This window comes from Spermophilus citellus, assembly GCF_964194105.1.
Source record: "Spermophilus citellus genome assembly, chromosome: 7".
NCBI lineage: Eukaryota > Metazoa > Chordata > Mammalia > Rodentia > Sciuridae > Spermophilus > Spermophilus citellus.
Window position 1 is genome coordinate 150,955,534 of NC_138188.1, and position 23,743 is coordinate 150,979,276.

The following is a 23,743-nucleotide window of genomic DNA, read 5'->3' on the forward strand; positions in this document are numbered from 1 at the left end:
TTGTGTTCCTTTGTTCATTTATTTATTTTCTAAGCATTTTAAGTTATACTTGGAAAAGATAATTATCAATTGTACTTTCAGTTTTTATACAAATCTCTTTGAATGACCTTCAGTTACACTAAGGCACCAAAAGCCAAAAAGGGGAATATTTCTAAGACACTAAGCCAGTTAGAGCACCTGCTTTGCATGTATTAGACTCTGGGTTTTCGAGTGCGCATGCACACACACAGTAACAGTGTTTTCTCCAGGCCCTAATTTGCCCTAATCTCCACTCACACAATCAGAATTTTAATGAACATTTCAGGTACAATACCTTATAATCATTTAAGGATTTGTTACTAACAAATTATTTTAATGCACAAAAAAATGGCTTTTCAAAATTATTAATATTTTTAAAGTTAGATATGTATTTTTTCAGCATTTTTCCTGTTTTCTAATTTTGAATTGTTGATTAAAAAAGTGAAGATTTGATCTACAGTCATATTTGTATTCCAAAGTGATTTTGGCAATACTATAGTAATGTAAATAGTTGATAATGAAGTTGTAATCAATTTTTTGTTAGCTGATACTATTGGAAATTCTGGTGAAGAAAAATACATCACTTTTTATATGCAGGTTTGAAATTATTTTGTAAAATTTCTAACTATTTAGGAAGTTGCTTTCAGAATTATTTTTTAAGGAAATTTTTATATTTTTGCTATACCAAGGATTGAACCAAGGACCTCCTGCATGCTAGGCAAGTGTTCTACCACTGAGCTCCATCCCAAACCCTTTTTATTTCTGAGATATGGTCTCACTTAGTAGGCTGCCCTTGAACTTGTGATCCTCTTGTCTAAGCCTCCTGAGTGGTTGGGATTACAGGTGTGCACTATCATGCCCAGCTCAGAGTTTTTAATTGATGTGGTGAGGAGTTGAATTTCTCTTAGTGTCAAGTGTTGAGACTTTTCAAGATCTGTGTATGAAGACTGAGGCTCTCCCCTGATATTTAGATTTATTGAAAGCCTCTTACCTTTCTTTGCTAAGAATCATTTTCCCAAGGTATGAGGACAGGGAAGTACTATCCCAACTACCTCAAAGTTCTTATTAAAAATTAGATGATTAAAAAAAAAGCAATTAAAAAAATTAGATGATATATGTCAGTAGTCTTTGTAAATTATAAAATGTGATAGACATGCAAGACATTATATATGGCTTAGCTGTATTTCCTTTTCCTAGAGCAATATAAAACATTTTTTTTTTTCTTGGTCAATCTAACTTTATCTTGTTTTCTAGATTGTTATTTTGTGTCAGTAAATAATCCATAAAGTGCCAGCATGGGAAAGAAACGGACAAAGGGAAAAACTGTTCCAACTGATGATTCCTCTGAATCTTCAGGTATATTGCACTAATTGACTCTTTAACATTTATATTCCTAAAAGGATATTTGTTTTCCTAAAAAGATTTTAACATATAAAAATAGGATCAAAATGTATATTATTGTTATGTAATCTGCATTTTAATGTTTACATTTATATGTAATTTACTAGTCTTCTATGGCATTTTAGTAGTGTATAATTCCATTGATGTAAAATGTCACAAGTGCATATTTCATTAACTTAGCTAATTCTCTACTGTTACAGACTTAGGTAAATTTTCACTTTTTAGTGTTAAGAATGGAATAATAATGAACATTTTTGTTGTTAAATATCTGTGCACATCCAATTATTTTCTTAATATAGATCCTAGAAGTAGAACTGTTTTGAATCAAAGGGTATAATGATTTTCAAGGCTCTTTTGATTGGGTTGCTAAATTGCTATTCAGAAATGTTTTACTAATTTATAGGCCCCCTAGCAGCATAATCAAGTGTCCATTTACTTGAACCTTCACCAGTGTTGGTTATGATTATTTGTAAAAATCTTTGCTGATTTGATAGTTCAAAAGGGTAGCTTTTTTTTTAAATTTGACTATTGGGATTCAGCAGTTGTCTTGCACATCTCATTTGTTTTTACTTTTCTCTTGGTGCACATTCGTTGAGCATAAAGCCAGTTGTGCTACTTAAATAATTTCTAAAACTTCAGTGTTCCTGAAACAATGAAAACCCTTTAGAATGGCTTGTAAAGCCCTTTATTCACTTGACCCCAATATAGTTTTTAGTTCAGGGTCCAGTTGCTTATTTTTGTACCATCTGAGACCCTGCCATTCAGGGAGACAGCATGAACATTTGCAGGTTCTTATTCATAGGATTGTTCTCAGATTGCCCTTTACTCCCTGAGGTTGTAGTTTGAAGTGTGAACTGTGAAGTCAGAAACTTTCATCCAAGTTCTGGCACAGCCTTTCAGTAGTTATATGACCTTGGATTCTAAATCTTAGTTTTTCATTTGTCATTGGAAATACTAATGTGCTCTTTCTGGGTGATTGTGAGGATTAAGGAAGTATTATATGTAAAACACTTAGCATGTATTATTAACACAGCTTATAGGATGTGTTAATCAATATTGGAGATTTTTTTATTACTATTAATATAGTCCAGGAATGTATATGTTATCTCCCTTGTGAAAAATTTGGAGTCTTTAGCTGCCTCTTCTTGTGATGCTATAGCATGTTTTAGAAATTCTTACAGATTAATTTATTTAGCTTCTGCTCCTACCAGAGTATGAGCTATTCAAAAGAGAAGAGGTGTGGCTTGCTTGCTTTTAGGTTGCCTAGTATCTAGTGTAGTGCCTGGCCTGAAGTAGGTGTAGTGTTGACTGAATGAGGGACTGTCTCTCCAACTTCTTTAATATAAAGAAAACATATAAAGGGCTGGGGATGTGGCTCAAGCGGTAGCGCGCTCGCCTGGCATGCGTGCGGCCCGGGTTCGATCCTCAGCACCACATACCAACAAAGATGTTGTGTCCGCCGAGAACTAAAAAATAAATATTAAAAAAAAAAATCTCTCTCTCTCTCTCTCTCTCTCTCTCTCTCTCTCTCTCTCTCTCTCCTCTCTCACTCTCTCTTTAAAAAAAAAAAAAGAAAAAGAAAACATATAAAGGACCTTCCTTTAAAGAAAATAGATAAATTGAAGTGAATTTTTAGGGATGGTAGTGATTATATTTAGAACTTTAAAAATGAAAATTTCAAATTTGAATAAGATCTCTTTCTTGGTTGCTTGGTGGTAGAACACTTGCCTAGGCACGAAACCCTAAGTTCGCTTCCCAGCGTGACCACCAAAAAGAAAAAAGGAAAAAAAAGAAAAAGCCACGTAATTATCATAGTAGCCAAATATCAAGCAAGATTTTAGGGTATTTGATTGTTTATAGGGTTAATTCAGTTTCGAAGTTTGAATGAAAAATTAAGTTTTGACATTAATAAAAATCTGTTTTTGGCCTCATTTTTTTAATTATTTGTTTTAATAGAACCTGTATGTAGACACATTAGAAAAGGATTGGAACAAGGTAATTTGAAAAAGGCTTTAGTCAATGTGGAATGGAATATTTGTCAAGACTGTAAGACGGACAACAAAGTAAAAGATAAATCTGAAGAAGAAACAGAAGAAAATCCTTCAGTTTGGCTATGTCTTAAATGTGGCCATCAGGTAATGCTTAGATTTTATAAATTTGGGATTTTAGAAAACTCTTCAAACTTGTTTTAGAAGGTATCATTTAAAAGTACTGTTATGGCTAACTAGGACAGATGCATACTCTCAGGGAAATGATTTTGAGAGTAAGATTTGTATGTTGGCAGTTTACTGGTGAATATTCTCAAGTATCACACTATTAAAAGAGTTAGGAAGCAGGAATAAGCAGAGGGAAAAATTAAATTAAGCTGTTGCAACAGGTGCTCAGCTGATTATATAGTGAACTCTGGCCTTTGAGCAATATCCTAAATTAAGGCAAAGAGCCTTTATACCCATACAGAGACCTTCATTACTGGTGGCTTGTCCCTAGAGAGTATCATGGGCAGGTTCGCTCCCTTTTGTTGAGGATAATCCTGGGGTTAGATGGACTTTGCTGTGAGTTCTCATCAGGCCACATTCCAGGCAGCTGGGGGAATGAATACTTTGGTCTTGAAGGTGTGTATGTGACTGCCTGGTGCATGACTGTCTGTTACACCTGCTCACATCTGTTGTCGTGGTACTAAACATCTGGCTACCAGTCAGTCCTTAGTGATGGCAGGTTATGTGTATAGGAATTTGGACTTCTAGGCAGACTTGTCAGGAAGGTAAAGATGGGGCAGAGAGCCAATTTGCTTTTCCATATTGTATAAGTTGAAAAATTTCATTGAAATAGTTACTGATTCACATATAATCCTAAGAAATAATAGATATTGTTAAGCATTTTGCCAATTTCTCCCACAGATAAATTTTATAAAACTACTGTGTTTTTAGCTGATACTTGATATGTAAATAGGAGATTGTGGGAATTAACATTGGAAAAATAGGTTGGGATCAGAGGGTATCAGTTCCTTAGGAGTTTAAGAGAGCAATTTGTAATCTTTGAATTGTTTATGAACAGAGCTTTGTTTTAGGAACATTGAACTGAAAAAGTTAAGTATGTTATGAGGGATACTAAAGTGAAGAGAATATTTGGGAGACTCTTAAGGGCCCAAAGCAGATATGACGATTTGTGTTAGTGTGGTTTATTTGCGACAGGAAAAACAAATTAGAGAGGAAGAGTACTTTTAATGCATGGTTTTCTAGATACCATCTTCTGTAAATGTCCTAAGTTGCTTATGGATATTTAATTTTTAACAAAATCCAGATTTTCTAGAGCTTAACATTTTATTTTCAAAGTTGTAAAAAAGTTCTTGAGACACTTCTGTATTCATGATCAATTATGAATTCTTCTCTTTTCATGAATTTTTGTAACTTTGAGGTTTATGATTTTGCTTCTCTAGGGCTGTGGCAGAAATTCTCAGGAGCAGCATGCTTTGAAGCACTATATGATACCAAGATCAGAGCCACACTGTCTGGTTCTCAGTTTGGACAACTGGAGTGTGTGGTGAGTGTTAGTTCACCTATTATGTGAAATACTGGAAAATGAAATTGTTTGAAGATGTTTAAGGAGCATGAAAGGTAAACTTCTTGCAGTGTTTACCATCACAGAAGGCTAGAGAAGGTGATGTGATGTTATGAGATGCTTTTGCAACTTTTGTATACACATAAAATTGCAGCATATAGAAAATATAGAAATCTTTGTTCTTTTGATTTCTTGCTTATGAGATTTTTTTTTTTTTTTGAGAGAGAGAGAGAGAGAGAATTTTAATATTTATTTTTTAGTTCTCGGCGGACACAACGCCTTTGTTTGTATGTGGTGCTGAGGATCGAACCCGGGCCGCACACACGCCAGGCAAGCACGCTACTGCTTGAGCCACATCCCCAGCCCCTTGCTTATGAGATTATAAAATATACGGTGGGTTGTCTTTAGTTTAAAGGTTACAATGCTAAGAACAAATTTCAGATAAATGAGAATAAAGTAAGTTTGACCATGAGTTGTATGAAAATAAATGTCAGACTGGCATGTATTTTTCTGTGTTTTTACATCATTAAAACAGATTTTTACTTGAAACTATTTTCAAAACAGTGTTCAGTGAGCATCATTTGTTAGTTGTAAAATTTATTTTGTTGGTGTAGGTCTGTAGTTTAAATTATGTGTATAAATTAAATTATGTGGGGCTAGGGATGTGGCTCAGTTGTAGAGTGCTCGCCTAACACGTGTAAGGCACTGGATTCTATCTTCCGCACCACATAAAAATAAATAAAATAGGGCTGGGATTGTGGCTCAGTGATTGATCAACTTGCCTCTCAAATGTGAGGCACTGGGTTTGATCCCAGCAGCAAATAAAATAAATAAATAAATAAATAAATAAATATTGTGTCCATCTACAATCAAAACTATAAATAAACACATAAATACTTAAATAAATACATAAATAAAACAAAGGCATTGTCCAACTACAACTAAAGAATATTAAAAAAAATAAATAATGTGTATTTACATTATGTGTAGAAATGACTTTAATATGATAACCAGTCCAGTAAAATGTCTGGAGTTTTTAACAGTATGTATATGTAGAATAGTTCTAGCTAACTATTAAAAGAAATCACCAGATTTCTTATTAATAGTTAGCTAGAACTGTGCTACATATATAATATTCGTAGTTTTCATTGGGCACAATGGCACAGGTCTGTAATCCCAACAGTTTGGGAGACCGAGGCAAGAGGATTATGAGCTCAAGGCCAACCTCAGAATTTAGTGAAACCCTGTCTCAAAATAGGGCTGGAGGTATGGCATAGTGGTAGAGCACCCTAGGTTCAATTCTCAGTGCCACACAGTCACATGCATAATCTTCATAGTCTTCAGGAAAAGATTTTGTGCATTTATGTTTATGTAGTACTAGAGAGCAAACTGACCTCCATTCTCAGCCACTTTTTCTTAAATTTTATTTTGAGAAAGGGTCTCACTAGATGCCCTTGAACTTGGGGATCCTCTTGCGTCTGCCTCCCAAGTCCCTTGTGCCACCAAACCCAGCTTAGAAAACAGAATTTTTGTTTTCAGTTGTTTTAATAGAATAATTTGACAGTACATATTTTGAGTTTCAGGAATTGTCATCTAGCTCTCCTTTTTTGCTTGTCAACTTATCATTTTTCTTCTGTGATCTTTTTGGACACAGGTGTTACCTCTGTGATAATGAAGTCCAGTATAGTAGTTCAAACCGATTGGGCCAAGTGGTTGATTATGTTAGAAAACAAGCTGGTACTATAATTCCCAAACCAGGTAAAATAATTTGTTTCTTAATAGATACTATAATGTTGATTTATATATCTGCTGATATTTAGACTTATTTATTGTGCTACCTGGTATTGCATGCAGCTGAATAATGGTTAGTTGTGATTGACTTTAAAACTCTGAAACTATTTTTGATATAGAATGTAAAATGTTGAAAAATTATGCCATTATGAGGTATTAGAATGAGAAGCATTATAGTGTTGTGAGAAATGAGTAGTTATATGTGATGACAGTCTGGATGGAGACTTTGTGGGGTTACTATTGATCTGCTTTATACAGTATTTAAGTGGTATACTTTTAACAAAGTTATAGTGGATTGTGAAATAAAATAAAGACTTGTAACTCCTTCTAATGGTCAGATACTTCTCGGTTTCTTCATGATAATTAAATTAATTCGTTTGATATACAGCATTTACTTTAGGCTTATGTTTTTGATAATTGTGGTCCAATTTTTTTTGTCAGATCTAGACAAGGATAGAGAATTGTTTTTGAGAATTGATTTTTGGCCCCTGGAATTGTTTGATTTTAAGCATTATCTAATAAATGTAGGTAAATATCCTAAAAAGAAGAATGCATAAACAAATTTCAGAAGAGATATAAGCATTTGGTTGACAAATGCAACCAAACAATATACATTTTCATATAAACTTTCCCCTTTTTATTACATAAGAATTCTCTACAAGTGAACATTTCTTTCACCTGTGAAATTACAATAAAAAACAAACAAGTAAAGAATGTGGACATAAAATAAAATTTTAAAATTGGTGACAATGGCATTAGGTAAAAGTCACCAATTCTAATGCTCTGTTTCAAGTATAACTTTGAATGTGATATGGATATTTCATATTTTGCCTTTTTTGCTGCTTCTTTTTTTTTTTTTTTTAAGCAGACAGGGATAATGGAAACATTGAACTTGAAAACAAAAAATTAGAAAAAGAGAGTAAAAATGAACAAGAAAGAGAAAAGAAGGAAAACATGACTAAAGAAAATCTACCCATGAATTCTTCCCAAATAACCGTGAAAGGACTCAGTAATTTGGGAAATACATGTTTCTTCAATGCAGTTATGCAGGTGACAGTGTCATACCCCCCCACCCCGCCCTTTTGAAATATAGGGTCTGTTACTTATAGTATCAAGTTTTTCCCCATGAAATTTATTTCTATGCATTCAACATAACTCAAGTAATTGTTTATTGCATGTGAATAAACCATAGTAGTGAATGGGAGTGATGGGATTTTAAAGCAATCATGGCTCCTGCCTATTGGAGCTTGCATTTGGTCAGGGAAGCCCAGGATAATTTCGACAAAAACAAAAATGTAATTAAAAGTGGTGGTGAGAAAATTGTGATGGTAGTGTAGGATAGGTACTTCTAACCAGGTGATGAAGGAGAATGTCCCTCTGAAGTGATGAAGAAGCTCAGAATTGGGTTTTAGCCAGAGTCTGGGAAAGAACAGGTCATGACTTTTCATTTCAGTTTTGGTTTTGATTTCATGTTTTGGTAGAATGCACACTTAAGAAATTTTGAATGAATTAATTTGCCTTTATGTAATTTGCCTTTTCCATCCTTCATTCTAGAATTTGTCACAAACACCAGTGCTTAGAGAGTTACTGAAAGAAGTGAAAATGTCTGGAACAATTGTAAAAATTGAACCACCTGATTTGGCACTAACAGTATGTACTTTAAAAAAACTTTTATAAATTTCCTCTGTGAATATCTATATTCTGAACTGTTTTCAAAGAAAACAATTTTCTACATTACTTCTTTGTTTTTGCTTTTTTAAAATTTTGTACTTTTTGGTTTTTTTCCATGGTACTGGGAATTGAACCTAGGGCCTTGCACATGCTGCCACTGAGCAACATCCCCAGCCCTTTTGTTTTTATTTTATACTACTAAATTAAACATGAACAGGCTAATGGAATTTATGAGGAGCCTTTACATTTGTTTGCTTTGTGAGCTAGTGTTCTGCTTCACTTTTGGCAATGTTGATATTTGTGAAACTCTAGGCCTGCATTTTTGTTCTTAATGTCTTTTTTTATCCCTACCCCCTCTTGGTACTAGGATTCAAACTCAGAGCCTCACACATGCTAGACAAATTTTTTTCCACTGAACTATACCTCCAGCCCTTCGTATTAACATCTTTTAAAGTGACTTATAGCCAAATGAATTCATTTTTATTATTTACATTTTGCTTTAAGTTTTTCAGTTCCTTGGTAGTAACTTCCTGATAGTCTAAAACTAAAATAGAGCTGAATTCTTTATAAGATAGTCTTTTACCATAGAGTTTCTTATATCTTTGTGTGTGTGTGGGGGGGGGGTGTGTGTGTTAGTGGGGATTGAACCTAGGAGCACATTGAGTGAAATCCCCAGCCCTTTTATTTTTCATTTTGAGTCAGGGTCTCTGTAAGTCACCTAGGTTGGCCTCAAACTTGAAGTCTTTCTGCCTTAGTTTTCTGAGTCTCTCGAATTACAGGCATGCACCACTGTACCTGTCATGTTTCTATATCTTTTTATATAATTTTCAAACTTAAATAGAGCAACTCTATCAGGAACATTGGTAATATATGTTAACTAGTTACATTTGGGTAAAGTAAGTGATTCTAAAATTTGACTGAAAAATGTAATTTTTATTTCCATATTCAGGAACCCTTAGAAGTAAACCTCGAGCCTCCAGGTCCTCTTACTTTAGCCATGAGCCAGTTTCTTAATGAGATGCAAGAGACCAAAAAGGGAATTGTGACACCTAAAGAACTCTTTGCTCAGGTCTGTAAAAAGTGAGTATCCACTTATTGTGCCTTTAACGCATCAGTAAAATGCTGAGAAATAATTTAAAAAGTTAATGGTGTTAGAGTCAACCCAGTAAATATATATACTAATTATAATTTATTTCATTTGTATTTAAAGAATTGTACTTTATGTGATAATTACATCTGCCAAGGGCATTATTAGACTAAACAGGAATTTTGAGAAAACTGGGACACCCTAATATTAAGATAGGATCCTAAGGTCTCTTAAAAATAGCTTCATGTTTTAATTGACTCATTGTTGCTTTTTTTTTTCTTTTTTCCTTTTCTGTAGAGCAGTGCGGTTTAAGGGCTACCAGCAGCAAGACAGCCAGGAGCTACTTCGCTATTTACTGGATGGGATGAGAGCAGAAGAACACCAAGTTAGCATATATTACCACCATATTTTATAATCCCATCTCATGAGCTTGTCTGCTATTTGCTATTTAAATGTTATTAAGCAGTGGAAGCTAGTCATTGAAGCTATTGTACTTTTAAATTTTTTTTTCTGTACTGGCCTTTTTCAACTAATGTTTTCTTCATTAGAATAGATCAAGAGAATTAGAAATGATTCTCCTTTTCATAATGCTTTAGTTTACCTGATTTGGTTTATAGCAACATTGTTCTTTAAGGGCCCTATTTTATTAGCCTCTACCAACTGATATTTTTCCCAACCAGTTCCCAGTTGCAGCATACCTTTCTTCTTTTTCCGAGTGTGATTTAGAGCAGTTTTTTGAATGTAAGAAGCATTTTCATTTTATAAAACTTAAGGAACATTTGTTGCATTTAGAAAATTTTGTCTGTTGCCAGGATGTAAAATAATGTATTTGGTGATGTGAATATAATTAATATAATATCACAATGGTGATAGTAACCATAATAGCAACTAATACTAGAGCTACACTTAGTGGAGCACTGTTGTCTGTGGTTCTCACAACCAGTCGGTGGGGTAGGTCCTCTTACTATTTTCTCATTCTTAAAACTGAATCTAGTGTATAGAGAAGTTTGGTACTTAGTTCAAGGTCTCAGCCTGTAAAGGCAGAGCTGAACATCTAGTTCTGGAGTCAGTTCCTATAGCTCACATGCAAACACTCTTTTTCGAGGATAAGACATTTCAGTGTGTTTCCTAAGGAAGTGGTCATGCTTTGAAAAGCTTTGGTTTACATAGATTTAAGATCTTGAAATGATAAGATAGTACCTTTTTTCAGGTTATTGATTGTGTTAGAGTTATAATTCTTTTTAGCTCCTTGAATTAATTTTGAAAATGTGATTTTGGAAGAATTAATTTTTATTTCAGTAAATCTGGAGAGCTACGTCTTGATCCTTTCTTGATTACATATTTTCTAAGGAAATTAACTTTAAAATTTAATAGTATATATATATCCATTTTATTACTTTTAGAGAGTGAGTAAAGGAATTCTTAAAGCATTTGGTAATTCTACTGAAAAATTGGATGAAGAACTAAAAAATAAAGTTAAAGGTAATGTCTAATTTTTTGAACTAAAACACTATAGTTGAATTCCTCTGTATCTTAGGACAAGATTGCCGGCACTTGTATTTCAAATCCTCAATTATTAACGTATAATTTCTCTACATCACTGTTGATTTTTAAAAATTATTTAGTACTCCATAGGTGAATATTTAAAAAAATTAACTTCTGGTTTATTCTTTATGCATTATTATAGTGAAATTTATAAAGATTGAACTAAGATGATATCACAGTCTTGATTTTAAAAAACTTAGAATTATAATTAACAGTAAATAATGAATCACACTAATATGAGTTGTCAGTAGCTGGTTATTAATCATAGAGCCAACTTCGATTTTACTGTTGGGTGACATATAAAGATTTAGGACAGATATGTCCAGTAGATCTTATTGTGGTGATGGAACTCTTCCACATGCTGTCCTGTGTAGATGCCACTAACCACGTGTGGCTCTGGAGCTCTTGAAATCTGAATGGTGAAACTGAAGAACTGAATTGATATTTAGTTTTAATTAAATTTAAATGGCCATAAGTGACTAAGGGGTACTGTATTATAAAGTTGTGGTTCCAATCAACTGTTGATAATTCTACCTTTTTGGTACCCTAGAGAGCCTGGCCAGTAGTAGAGAATTGTGGCTCCTGTGTCCATTTATTATAAAAGTATGTTTTTATATCAGTGGACACTTATCATATGAATAATACATATAAATTTTATATATTTGGAAAATTGAGTGATTAGGTAATAAAATTATGTCACCTTACATTGAGTATCAAGATTCTTTCTGGGAACTTAGAAAAATCAAAAGGAAGATTTCATCTGAAATATTTTCCTGAGTTTTTTATTTTTAATTATAAAAGTAGTTCAGTTTTAGAGTTTACAAAGTAAATTACATGCATTTTGTCTCCAAGTTTGGTACCAATGTCTTTATTAGAAAATCAGTGAATGTTAGAGCTAGACATTCATCCTCGTCTGATCTGCTCATTTTACTATTGGAGGTATTAGTATATAGAAAGTCTCACGACTTGCACTATTTGGTTCACACTGACTAAGAGATCATCCATAAGAACATTTCTTTTCTTAATTCATAAAAGGTGATTGTGTTCAGTTGTGTTATGTCTAGAGGCAGAGTATATGTAGCTGCTGACTTCTATAGTATAAAAATAAATAATGCTAATTATGAATGGAGGATAAATTATTGGATAAGAAATGAAAAATTTTAGAGTTAGGTAAGTAAATATTTTACCTTTTCTTATTCAAGTAATTACATAAAGTAATTACAAACTTTTTTCCTACAGATTATGAAAAGAAAAAATCAATACCAAGTTTTGTGGACCGTATCTTTGGTGGTGAACTGACTAGTACAATCATGTGTGATGAGTGTAGCACTGTAAGTGGATATAGTGTGGGCTGCATGTATTCATTAATGTTTCCTGAAAACAGTTTATTGTTCCCTTCAAAAAAGGAAATATCTAACTTCATAGAATATTCTTTGTTGAACTATCCAAATGTGTATGGTTTTTTGCTGGAAAATTTTAGCACTTCTAAAATTTGAAGTTGCTTTAATCTTTCAATTTATTTCCCCTAATCTGAAGTCCTCAAAATTGTGTATTTTTTTCATTTCAAATTTTCATAACCCGTTATTAAAACCTACTTCCTCTTCACCCAAATGGGGAGGATCTTGATATGTAATGTTTAATGTGAATTTCTTCCTTCCTTTTACATTTTCTTTTTTGTTTGGTTAAGGTTTCTTTGGTTCATGAATCTTTCCTTGATTTGTCTCTCCCAGTTTTAGATGATCAGGTAAGACTATGAAATTTATTTTGTTGAAGTAGATTTTTTTTGTTTCTGTTATATTTTTTATGGGGAAAAAAAACCTTGTCACCTTTTTCAAATTTATTATTATTAGTCCATGAAGAAGTTTTTCGTAAATTTACTTTCGATAGAATAAATTTTCGGATTTGAATCAAGAATGGGATATATTTTTCTTTTAAGAAAGAAAGGGTGATATGTATATAATTCTTCATAGGTAATTAACTTGATTGCCTTACCCATAGGGAAGTATTTTCCTCCCATTAAAATTATTATTTATTATTTAAGGCTAACCACAGATCCATTGCAGTCTTATGTACATAAATACTAAATAGATATTATTATCTCAATTTTAAGCCTTATTGGTTTGGCTTCCTTTAAGTGGTTGTAGGGAAAAGGAGACATTTCATGAATGTGGGATAAATCGTTCAACTTCCTGTGAAGTAGGGATCCCTTGCCTCATTACTTAGTGGTTAAAGTCATACCACACTTACTTTATTCTCTTTTTCTGTAAAACTATCATTTACATACAAGGAAAGAAAAGAATTAAAAGAAGTACCTGCAGTCTGATACATAAATCATTTATGAACAGAAAAGACATTTAGAAATGGACTCATTTACAATGTGATACAGCATGTAGTTAGTAACATCCATTGCATTCCTTTCTATTACACTTAGATGTCAAGTTCCTTTTTTGCTGTTTTATTTGCTTTCTTTCTCAGTATGTGAAGATTGCTTTCTAGTAAGTGAGATGAATGCATTTTGTCCTAGGCATGTTTTCAAATATTGTGGAAGTAAAACTAGTATAAAATAGAAGTAAAAAAATTGGGGGTAATATGAATTTTCTTTCAACCATCAGGTGGATGTAAAGTTTTGGTATTAACCAATATTTTCTCCATATTTTAAGAGTGGTAAGAAAAGTATAAATGATAAAAATCTGAAAAAGACAATGGAGGATGAAGATAAAGACAGCGAGGAAGAAAAAGATAATGACAGTTACATAAAAGAGAGACATGATATTCCTTCAGGAACAAGTAAGCACTTACAGAAAAAAGCAAAGAAGCAAGCCAAAAAGCAAGCCAAGGTGTGTAACTGGAAAAAGCATGCTTTTCTTATTTTACATTCTGAACTATTGAGTTGTCTGAATTTGACAATTATAGAATTAGCTCATTTAGTATTATCTGCAGGGAAATTGCTTTGAGTGTATGTAAAGAAAAGTTGCATTTCTTTTTTTAATCTGTCATCATGTGTGATAACTGTTTTTAATAAACTTAGTTCATTTTTAACTTGGTTTTTTGAGTTGTTAACACTTGACATTTACAAATTTAAAAATATATAAAGATATACAGTAACTTAAGTCACCTACTATCATTTTATGACATAGATAACTACTATCTTTAGTTTTCTATGTATTCTTCTGGAATTTTTTTTGGAAAATTTAAGGAAATACAAATATGTTAGAAACTTTACTTTTTTTTTTTTTTTTTTAACTAAAAACACTGTTCTGGTCCTGTTTTTTGTTTGCTTATATACCTACTTAGATTTTTGGATGCCATTTCATTTCAGGATAGAAAGTGTCTTCATTTTTTTTCCCTGCTGCATTATAGTTGTTTCATGGATGTACTATAATTCATTAGCTGTTTCTCTGTTGATTTTGGTTGTTTTTAGTATTTGCAATTTTGGTCATTGCTGTAGTGAATAACCCTGTACTTATATCACCTGTAGGGTAAATTTTGAGAAGAAGGATTACATTTGTAGTTTCAATAGATATTTTCTAGTTGTCTTCCACAAAGGTACCAATTTATATTCACACCACCACTTGTTTCTTCTGATCTTGATAGCAGGGTGATATCAATCTTTTCTTCTAGTCTAGTAGGTGGAAAATACTATCTCAATGCAATTTTGTTTTGCATTTGTTTTAGTATAAATGAGGTTAAACATATTTTCATGTTTCAGAGCCATTTTATTTCTTTTCTTTTTTTGAATTATTCTTCCATTTTTCATTTGTTTGTTCTTTTCATTTGCTTGTTCCTCTGTTTTTACTGACACGTTAGAGTGTTTGGTGTCATCTTGTGTTGTTCTTCATCTTTTTGGTATTATAGATTAGCCTCACAGAGACTATCCTTTGAATTACAGCCAAAAATGCCAACACCTTTGGGTCTTTAGGTACTCAGAAAACAGGAATTTTGATAAAATAGCTTTGTTTTTCTCAAGAGGAAATAGGCTACAGAGGCAAAAAAAAAAAAAAAAAAAAAGAAAAGAATGATTTTTAGGGGGAAAATCCTTAATTGTCCTCTGTACATGTGTCCAGGTGACCTCTGTGCTTTTTCATTAACTTTGTCATCCATCCTTCTGTCCAGAGCAGTCCTGTACTTACGCGTCTTTTCTTTTTTTTGTAAAGAGAGAGAGAGAGAGAATTTTTTAATATTTATCTTTTAGTTTTCGGTGGACACAACATCTTTATTTTATTTTTATGTGGTGCTGAGGATCAAACCCAGCGCCCCGCACATGCCAGGCAAGCGCACTACCGCTTGACCCACATCCCCAGCCCAGTTTATTCTTTATCTTAGTAAAACTTTGACCAAATAATCATAATCATAAGTTACATGGATACATCTTTTTGTTGAGAATACAGTAAAATCTACCACATTGTGTAATTCTTGGCTGCTTGAGTTTAATAGTTGTAGTACTCTGTCTAGATCACTTCTCTTAAAAAAAGGGTTTATGCCTTGCATATTTCTATTTCCCCAGTGCAACAATTTTTTGATTGTTTCTGATTTCATATTAAGACTTTTTCTTCATAATTTATTTGAACCCTGATAGCCAAGGAACTTTTATAATGAGATTCTGATAGTGAACTCCTCCTTATGAAATTATTTTTGATCAGTAAATAGCAAAATTTGATGTGGTACATGTGCTCTATTTCTGTGTCTCCATTTCTTTGTCCCCTTCCACCCCACCCCCGCCTTTGTAATGTTTTATATTCCTTTTACACAGAACCAACGAAGGCAACAAAAAATTCAAGGAAAAGTTCTTCATTTAAATGATATCTGTACCATTGACCATCCTGAAGACAATGAATGTGAGGCTGAAATGTCACTTCAGGAAGAAGTAGAAATTAAATCCAACCATATTTCACAAGAGGAAGTTACACATAAAGAATTTTGTGTTAATCAGAAAGATTTGAATGGACAAGAAAAAATGATAGAAAATATAACTGACAATCAAAAGTCCATAGAGGAAATAGATATTAAAAATATCGATATGGATAATGATCTGGAGGAATTGGCATCATCTCCCTCTGAATGTACTAGGAATTTAAATGGTACCTTTCTGAAAGAAGGGAGTAATGGAGAGGTGGACATTTCCAGTGGTTTCAAAAACCTTAACTTAAATGCTGTTCTTCAACCTGATGAAATAGATATAGAGATTCTGAATGACAGTCATACTTCTGGGACAAAAGTATATGAGGTTGTAAATGAAGATCCAGAAACTGCTTTCTGTACTCTTGCAAATAGAGACACTTTGAACACTGATGAGTGTTCAGTTCAACATTGTTTATATCAGTTCACCCGTAATGAGAAACTTCGAGATGCAAATAAACTGCTTTGTGAAGTCTGCACACGGAGGCAATATAATGGACCAAAGGCAAATACAAAAGGTATTTAGATTTTCTTACTGTAAATAAAATTAATATGAAGGGGTACATTTTGCACTGTAGAGATGGAGTAGTCTTCTGTTGTGATCTTATCAGGATTTGGATAGCATGAATAAGTGCCTTCTTGAAGGTAAATGTTTCAATGGAAGAATGAAAGAAGAATTTTATTGAGGTGACTAGTATTCTGTGATATCACAGCAGTAATAGGTTAAGTGGGACAGTGTACTGTCCATCACCTTTCTCAGAGGTAGATTATCCCACTGGAATGCAATCACCACAGCTTCCTGACAGTGTTTCCTTGCATCCATAGCTCCCTGTCGGCATTTGTGATGATCTTTGTTTCCCTTGCATCCAGGAAGTCATGCTTGAACTTTTTAGCGTACTTATGTGATGTGTCTATTGCAAAGGACTAGAGTGACCATCCTTTTGTACAGTTTCCATCAAATAAGAAACAGACATTGACAGTTCCTCTTCTTTTCCTCCCTTTCCCTTTTTTATTTTTTTAAGTTAGGTAAGTGAGATAGGAAAGGGCTACAAATTCCTGAGGACTTTTACTAAAAGTGGTTGAAGTATTTTAAAATCCTAGTTTTTAATTTATTGACATGTAGATATAAAAAGGAAACATATTGCTTTTGTGGGAAATTTTTTTTTCCATATAGAATTTTTTGATTTAGAGAAGGCAGAGGCAAACTAAGGTCCATAGGCCAAATTTGAGCATCTACCTGTGTTTTTGTGGTATCTGAGCTAAAACATAGTTGTTGTTTTTTTGGCTCTTTTTTTTGTGGAGGGAAATGCATGAGGCACTTCTAGTCAACCAATTTGATGATGTTCCACTTAAAAAAAAAATTTGTGAGAACAAGCATTTGCTGGGATTGAACCCAGGGTCTCATGTATGCTATGCAGGCCCCCCACCATTAAGCTATACCTGTAGCCCTCAAAAATGTTTTTTATAAGCGAATATTTGTAAATTTTGTCATGAAAGGAAACAGCCACTTCAAACCCTAACAAACCAAAATGTTATATGTCATCTAAAGTAATTTTGTTCTTCTCTTTAGTAGAGTACACTCAAGACTTAATTTATTAAATTTTTATTTTATCCATAAAAATTTATGGGAAATTTGTTTTCTATATAAAATATCTAGAAAACATCCTTGGATATTTGCCCCTTGATCCAAAAGCCTAAAATATTTAATATCTTTTCCTTTACAGTTTGCTGATCCTTGCTTTAGATATCTGATTTTATAGCAAACTGAATACTTCAGAAGTCAAAAATAATCTTTCATTTGCTAAAATTTGTCCTTTTCTCTAGGTGAAAGAAAACATGTTTATACCAATGCCAAAAAGCAGATGCTAATTTCTCTTGCTCCTCCTGTTCTCACTCTTCATTTAAAGAGATTTCAGCAGGTACCATTTGTTATCCCAGATTTGTTTTAACCATAATATTTACTGTGTTATTGTTTTAATATATTAATATGTTTCTTTGGTTTTCTTTAATTCTGTCTTCAAAGAAATAAGTGTATATGTGTGTGTGTGTGTGTGTGTGTGTGTGTGTGTATATATATATATATATATATATATATATATATATATACATATATATATATGGGCAAGTGCTTGTCAGAGAGGAAGAGGCGGCATTTAGGTATAGTTCTTCCTCACTTTTCTTAGAACTCATGCTGCTCTTTTTATAGTACCTTATTTTAACCTTAATTCCAGACTTAAAAAGGCAATGTAATACTTAAATCTCATACTCAGGAATATTATAGTTATTTTTCTGTATTACATTTTATTTTTACTGACCTTTGATAAAAAGATATTGATACTTTGGACTTGCATCATTTTGGTGACCCAGTCTTTTCTTGCAATAGCAGTGTGACTTTCAAATTCTGTTCTAAACCTCTAATCTGATTTTTCTGGGTGACTGAGGCAGAAGCATTCAACCTGGAAGTTGTGATGATCCTGCCACAGCTTCCCTGGTTGCTAAGATTTCAGGCTTGCAGCCATTATGCCTGGCCCAGCTTTCTTAATGTTCTGGGGTGTGTGTGTGTGTGTGTGTGTGTGTGTGTGTGTGTGTGTGAGTGAATGAGAGAGAGAGATACGTGCACTTAGCAAAAAAAAAAAATCAACTTGGGATCAAAAACAAATCTCCAAGACTGAACCAGGACTAGATGCTCATGTTTGGATATTGAAGGCAGGTACTACTTAACATGCACACCTTTCTAGGGTAAGAATTGAATTTGTTTGTCCTTCTCTTTTAGGCTGGTTTTAACCTACGCAAAGTTAACAAACACATAAAGTTTCCGGAAATCTTAGATTTGGCTCCTTTTTGTACCCTTAAATGTAAGGTAGGTGAGAGTGGTCTTATTTTAAAACAAATTCTTTAAAGAGAAATCAGATAAATATGGTTGAATGTTCAGATTATTATACATAGAACACATGTGAACTTAATCCAACATGTTAGTGATTCTCGGAAAGCCCTGCAAAGTAGACCATGCATCAACTAATATTTAAAAGTTAGTAAGATGAGTCAAAATGACATGAGTACTTCAGGCACAAAGAACAACAGGAACAAAGGCATAACAGTGTAGTATAGTGTGCAGGGACTGGCAATGTTAGCAGTTCTAGACTGGCTTATAGAAGGTACAGGGAAGTAGGGAAATGAAGCCTGAGAGGTGAGATAGCAATGAAGAGTTTCATGATGAGGAACTTCTTAGTAATGCAAGGAGACCCTGAGGAGTTTAAAGCAATGGGGTGACGAGGTTTTATATATATACATAAAACATAGGTTATGTGCTGACATATGAAGACTGGGTTTTAGGAGAGAAATTCTAGAGGTAGTAAGTTGGATTATTCAGTAAGTAATGAGGCTTATAAAGTAGGGCAGGGGAAAGGGAAGGTGAATATTTCAGGATACAGCAACATTAACCACTGAGAATTGCTTGGTGCTGCAAGGTGAGACAGAGGCCTTTACCTGGATGCTGGTGTGGCACAGAAGCAGTTGAGGGTGACTACTGTAGCCTGTATGAACAGGCAGACAGAATGCTATAAATTGAGTTAGGAAATAAAAGAAGAACAGGTTAGAAACTGGAGAAAGGACAATGAGTTCAGTTTTGGATACAGTGAGTATCAGATATCTTTGAAATATTCATGAGGTTAATGTCTAGGAAATATGTCTGAAGCCCAAGGGCAGAGAGTTTAGGGCTGGAGATACAGGTTTGGAAATCATGTAGGCAGTGATTAGAAGTGAGATGGATTCTCTGATATGTGGATGCTAATTCACAGTAAAGAAAGGGGGAATAGAGATACTTTGGGGGAATAGAGATACTTTGGATTAAACAGTGGGACTGAAGGGAAGGGAGAGAGTATAGGGGTAGGAATGATAGTAGAATGAAATGGACACTATTACCCTATGTGTGTGTATGATTACACGACCTGTGTAACTCTACATCATGGACAACCAGAAGAATAAGTTATACTCCATTTATGTATGATGTGTCAAAATGCATTCTATTTTCATGTGTAACTAATTAGAACAAATTTAAAACATTAAAAAAAAAGTAGTGAGATGGGATCACTTGTGTACTATATAGAGCCTGAAGAAAAAGATCAGGTAGGCAAGGGCAGAGGTTTTGAACATCTGAGTGAACAGGGCAAAGGTAGGAGAGGATACTTTCTGTGTGAATTTTAAAATGAGAATTTACTTTCCTCCCTCCCAATTAAAATTCTTTAAGGTGTGATTTCAGAGTGGGTGAGTAAATTGTAATTATTATTATCACCACAAGGCTAGGTTACTTTAGCTGGTAAGTGGAAATACCTCTCATTACTTTTGAATACAAGGTCACCAGGAATCCATCTTTTGCCTAAAATACCATTGCCATGTGCTCAAGTTTCAAGGAAAGACTAAGTGTGAACTGAGTGTCAAGAATATCATAGAAAGGGACTAAAAACTAACAACTAGACAGCATAGAGGTCATGCTATGAATTTTTAAGAATAGCATTGGAACTTCAGTGGGTTATGGAGATCAAGTATGTATATTGTTAGAAGCTTTATTGAAAAGGAAAAGAGGTGGACCATTGAAGATTATTTCTAAAAATTTTTAAGACTTAAGTAGGTTTGTAAGCCTAGAGGAAAATCTAGAAGTTGAAGATATCAGAGGAAGCTAGGAGGGCTGAGGGTTGGAGTTTGGTCTTTGAACATAAGGGAGAGGATTGTTTCTTGAGAATGGACAACTTGGAGTTGGGTAGGCTGTGTCTCAGTTTTTCTGAAGTGGGAGGTGAGGTTAGTAAGAGAATAAAAGATTGGAGATAAGGAAGTGGTGAATAGTTGGGACCATAGCTGTGGAGGGCATCCATGGAAGAATCAGGTAGCTCACATATGGTCTGAGTTCTCACACTTTAAATGTGCATAGGTAATCACCTGGGAATCCGACCTACAAAGTGATTATGTACGGCTGAAGTGGAGAAATACCATCTCCAGATGGTATTTCTAATAAATTCTCAGGTGGTGCCCGCTTTTGCCGTTTCACACACATCCTGAACAGCAAAGTGTATACTGCAAATGGTGATGAGGACAATGATGACAAAAGAAGTCTCACAGGCCAGAATAAAAGGAGGACTAGATGATCTGTTAGATTAAATAGTAAGAATACCTGAGGTGAAAGTTGAATAGAATTATGGACTGAGACTAGATTAGTAAGATTCTGAAGTTGAACAGTTCTGAGCGATGACCAAAGCCCAGAATCTAGTTCTGACCATGATGAGTAGCTAAAATGGAATGGTAATGAAAATTCTGTGAGGGTTCCAGTGAACACTGAAATATCTGGAAAGCTGACAGGATTTAGAATGAAGTAAAAAGTTCTTTGGTGAATATGGAGGCATAAAGATGAATGTAGTGATTGTGATACTCTAAGGATTTTTGAGAGTCACCTGTAATTGGTCCTTGTCTTGAAGAATGCTTGTCCTTATTGTTAGCCCTATAGAGTATGTGTTCTTTAAAGAAAAAGGAAAGTGAGTACTTGAAAGTTTGTGCTTCTGTCCCTAGAGGGCATCTAAAAATGTGAGTTGGTTTTTGGTACACAGATGACATTGTTGTTTTGTTAAGGACTTGCAGTTCATGGCTTATGGTTTCTGCAGCAGGAAAACAGCAATGCCAACTTTCGGGGGGTGGGGGTGGGGTGGGAACCCACAACAACAAAGCAAACAAAAAAAATCCCAGAAGTATCTGTAGGCTAAGAAGTAGTAAGGGAGAAAATAATTAAGTTCAGACTCATGAATAATTTCTACACTCTGAAAGGATGAATAGTGTAAACTTACCTTGCCAATGACATCTGTACAAATGGAACTAGAGCTAACTTTTGGATTCTGTTCATTTTTAAAGAATGTTGCAGAAGAAAATACAAGAGTACTATATTCATTATATGGAGTTGTTGAACACAGTGGTACCATGAGGTCGGGGCATTACACTGCCTATGCCAAGGCAAGAACTGCAAATAGTCATCTCTCTAATCTCATTCTTCATGGAGATATTCCACAAGGTAAGTTGTCCTGGAAAATGTAGGCATTAAGCAGATTATGGCAAAATCAGAAAATAATCAATTTGAATTTTCCCATTTATATTTAATTTTATATTTTCTTCTTGACAGATTTTGAAATGGAATCAACCAAAGGGCAGTGGTTTCACATCAGCGACACACATGTGCAAGCTGTGCCTACAGCTAAAGTTCTAAACTCACAAGCATACCTCTTATTCTATGAGAGAATACTGTAACAACAAAAAAGTGCTTTCTTTGGAAATGCATTTGTGGCTTTTTTTTAATGGCTGTTATTAGTAACAATAAAAAATTAAAGACTATAAATCATGTTCACTTAATACTAAATACCTGACAGAAGAAATCATGTTTATTTAAGTATCAAAGGGAAAGCACTAAAAAATTCAGTGAATTTTTTTTTTTTGTATTGTCATAGTGGTTTTTATTCTTGCTTCATTTCTGAAAAGTAAATTTGAATTATTTAATTCCTCTGTGCTTAATGTTTGGGTGGTGAATCATGACCCATCAATAAACTGACTTCCCCCAAAACTTGTTTTATTACTTTAGATTTTAAGTTACATTGACTGCACTAGGTAACATTAAATATTTGCTGTTATCAAAGTATAACATAGGACAAACTTGGACTGTAGTTTGGTACCAAATCCTCTTTTATGCCAGCATGTCAGAGAAAGTCTACAAATTGTCCTTCTAAAAAATTCCTTTTTTACCCAAGTTAGCCAATACTGGGTTAGTTACAACCAGGTTTAGAACATCAAGCCTGTCAGAACTTCTTGTATAGTTCAACATTTTAGAATTTTATGAATAAGAAAACTTTGCATCATTCCTCTGATGAGTTTATGTAAAAACCAGTCAACCAAACTGTTTCTAAAATACCTTTGAGCTGGGTGCAGTGGCTTAGGCCTGTAATTCCAGTAACTCGAAGCTGAGGCAGGAGGACCACAAATTCAAGGCTAGCCTCAGCAACTTAGGGAGACCCTGTCTCAAAATATAAAAATGGCTGGGGATGAGGCTAAGTGGTAAAGCACCAATGGGTTCAATTCCCAGTACCAAAAAAAGCAAACCCCTTTGAAATACCAAAAACAATATAATTCTGAACTATTATTCAAGGGAAGGGCCTATGTCACCAATACATGTAATAGCACATATCCTATAAAAATAAATTAAATCTTTTTGTACATGGTCTTTGTTTTTCAACTTTCCTTACTTAGAGGATCTGCTTTATGAAAATCCACTTGCTTACTATGGAAATCTAGTCCAGGAATTGGTAGACTTTTCCCATCAAGGGCCTGATAGTTAAACTCTATGATTTTTGGGCTCATTTGTTCTGTCACAAGTACTCAACTCTGCCATTCCTTTGTGGAAAGTGGCATCTGACAACATGTGACTGCATAGGCGTGGCTGTACTGAAATTTAATTTTGCATGGCAACAGGCCATGCAAGGGCAGTTGGTTACTACACACATTAAGTGACCTAAGTCCCACAGCTAATGTGATGACTCCATTAAGTTGAGTAACAAATATAATGATAATGTTTGAAAATACTGTTTTATATTTCTTTTGAGAAAATAGGCAAATGATGAAAGGGTTTGAAAATATGTATTTCTCAGTTTATAAAAATACAAGAATACATAAGTTCTAGATCATGATCTCCAATCTACTTTTTTTTTTCAAAGAGAGGAGAGAGAGAGAATTTTTAATATTTATTTTTTAGTT

At 33.8% G+C, this 23,743-nt stretch overlaps 1 protein-coding gene across 3 annotated transcripts in view; it reads left to right on the forward strand.

Annotated features, from left to right (window-relative positions):
* The window catches only part of USP16 (ubiquitin specific peptidase 16), a 25,832-nt gene extending 2,146 nt beyond the window's left edge, over positions 1–23,686 (forward strand). Inside the window, exons 3-19 of one of the 3 annotated variants that reach the window (XM_081300705.1) lie at positions 1,273–1,374; positions 3,376–3,554; positions 4,856–4,959; positions 6,632–6,735; positions 7,634–7,818; positions 8,323–8,418; positions 9,389–9,519; positions 9,824–9,911; positions 10,930–11,008; positions 12,311–12,402; positions 12,759–12,815; positions 13,732–13,908; positions 15,822–16,485; positions 17,792–17,886; positions 18,741–18,827; positions 21,860–22,016; positions 22,125–23,685. In XM_081300705.1, coding sequence (XP_081156831.1) covers positions 1,314–1,374; positions 3,376–3,554; positions 4,856–4,959; positions 6,632–6,735; positions 7,634–7,818; positions 8,323–8,418; positions 9,389–9,519; positions 9,824–9,911; positions 10,930–11,008; positions 12,311–12,402; positions 12,759–12,815; positions 13,732–13,908; positions 15,822–16,485; positions 17,792–17,886; positions 18,741–18,827; positions 21,860–22,016; positions 22,125–22,249 — 2,481 coding nt within the window. In that variant the 5' untranslated portion in view covers positions 1,273–1,313 and the 3' untranslated portion in view covers positions 22,250–23,685. Of the gene's footprint in view, positions 1–1,272; positions 1,375–3,375; positions 3,555–4,855; positions 4,960–6,631; positions 6,736–7,633; positions 7,819–8,322; positions 8,419–9,388; positions 9,520–9,823; positions 9,912–10,929; positions 11,009–12,310; positions 12,403–12,758; positions 12,816–13,731; positions 13,909–15,821; positions 16,486–17,791; positions 17,887–18,740; positions 18,828–21,859; positions 22,017–22,124 lie in introns of all 3 variants that reach the window. The other 2 variants (XM_081300707.1, XM_081300706.1) reach the window with 2 other exon arrangements.
* Positions 23,687–23,743: the final 57 nt, after the last annotated feature.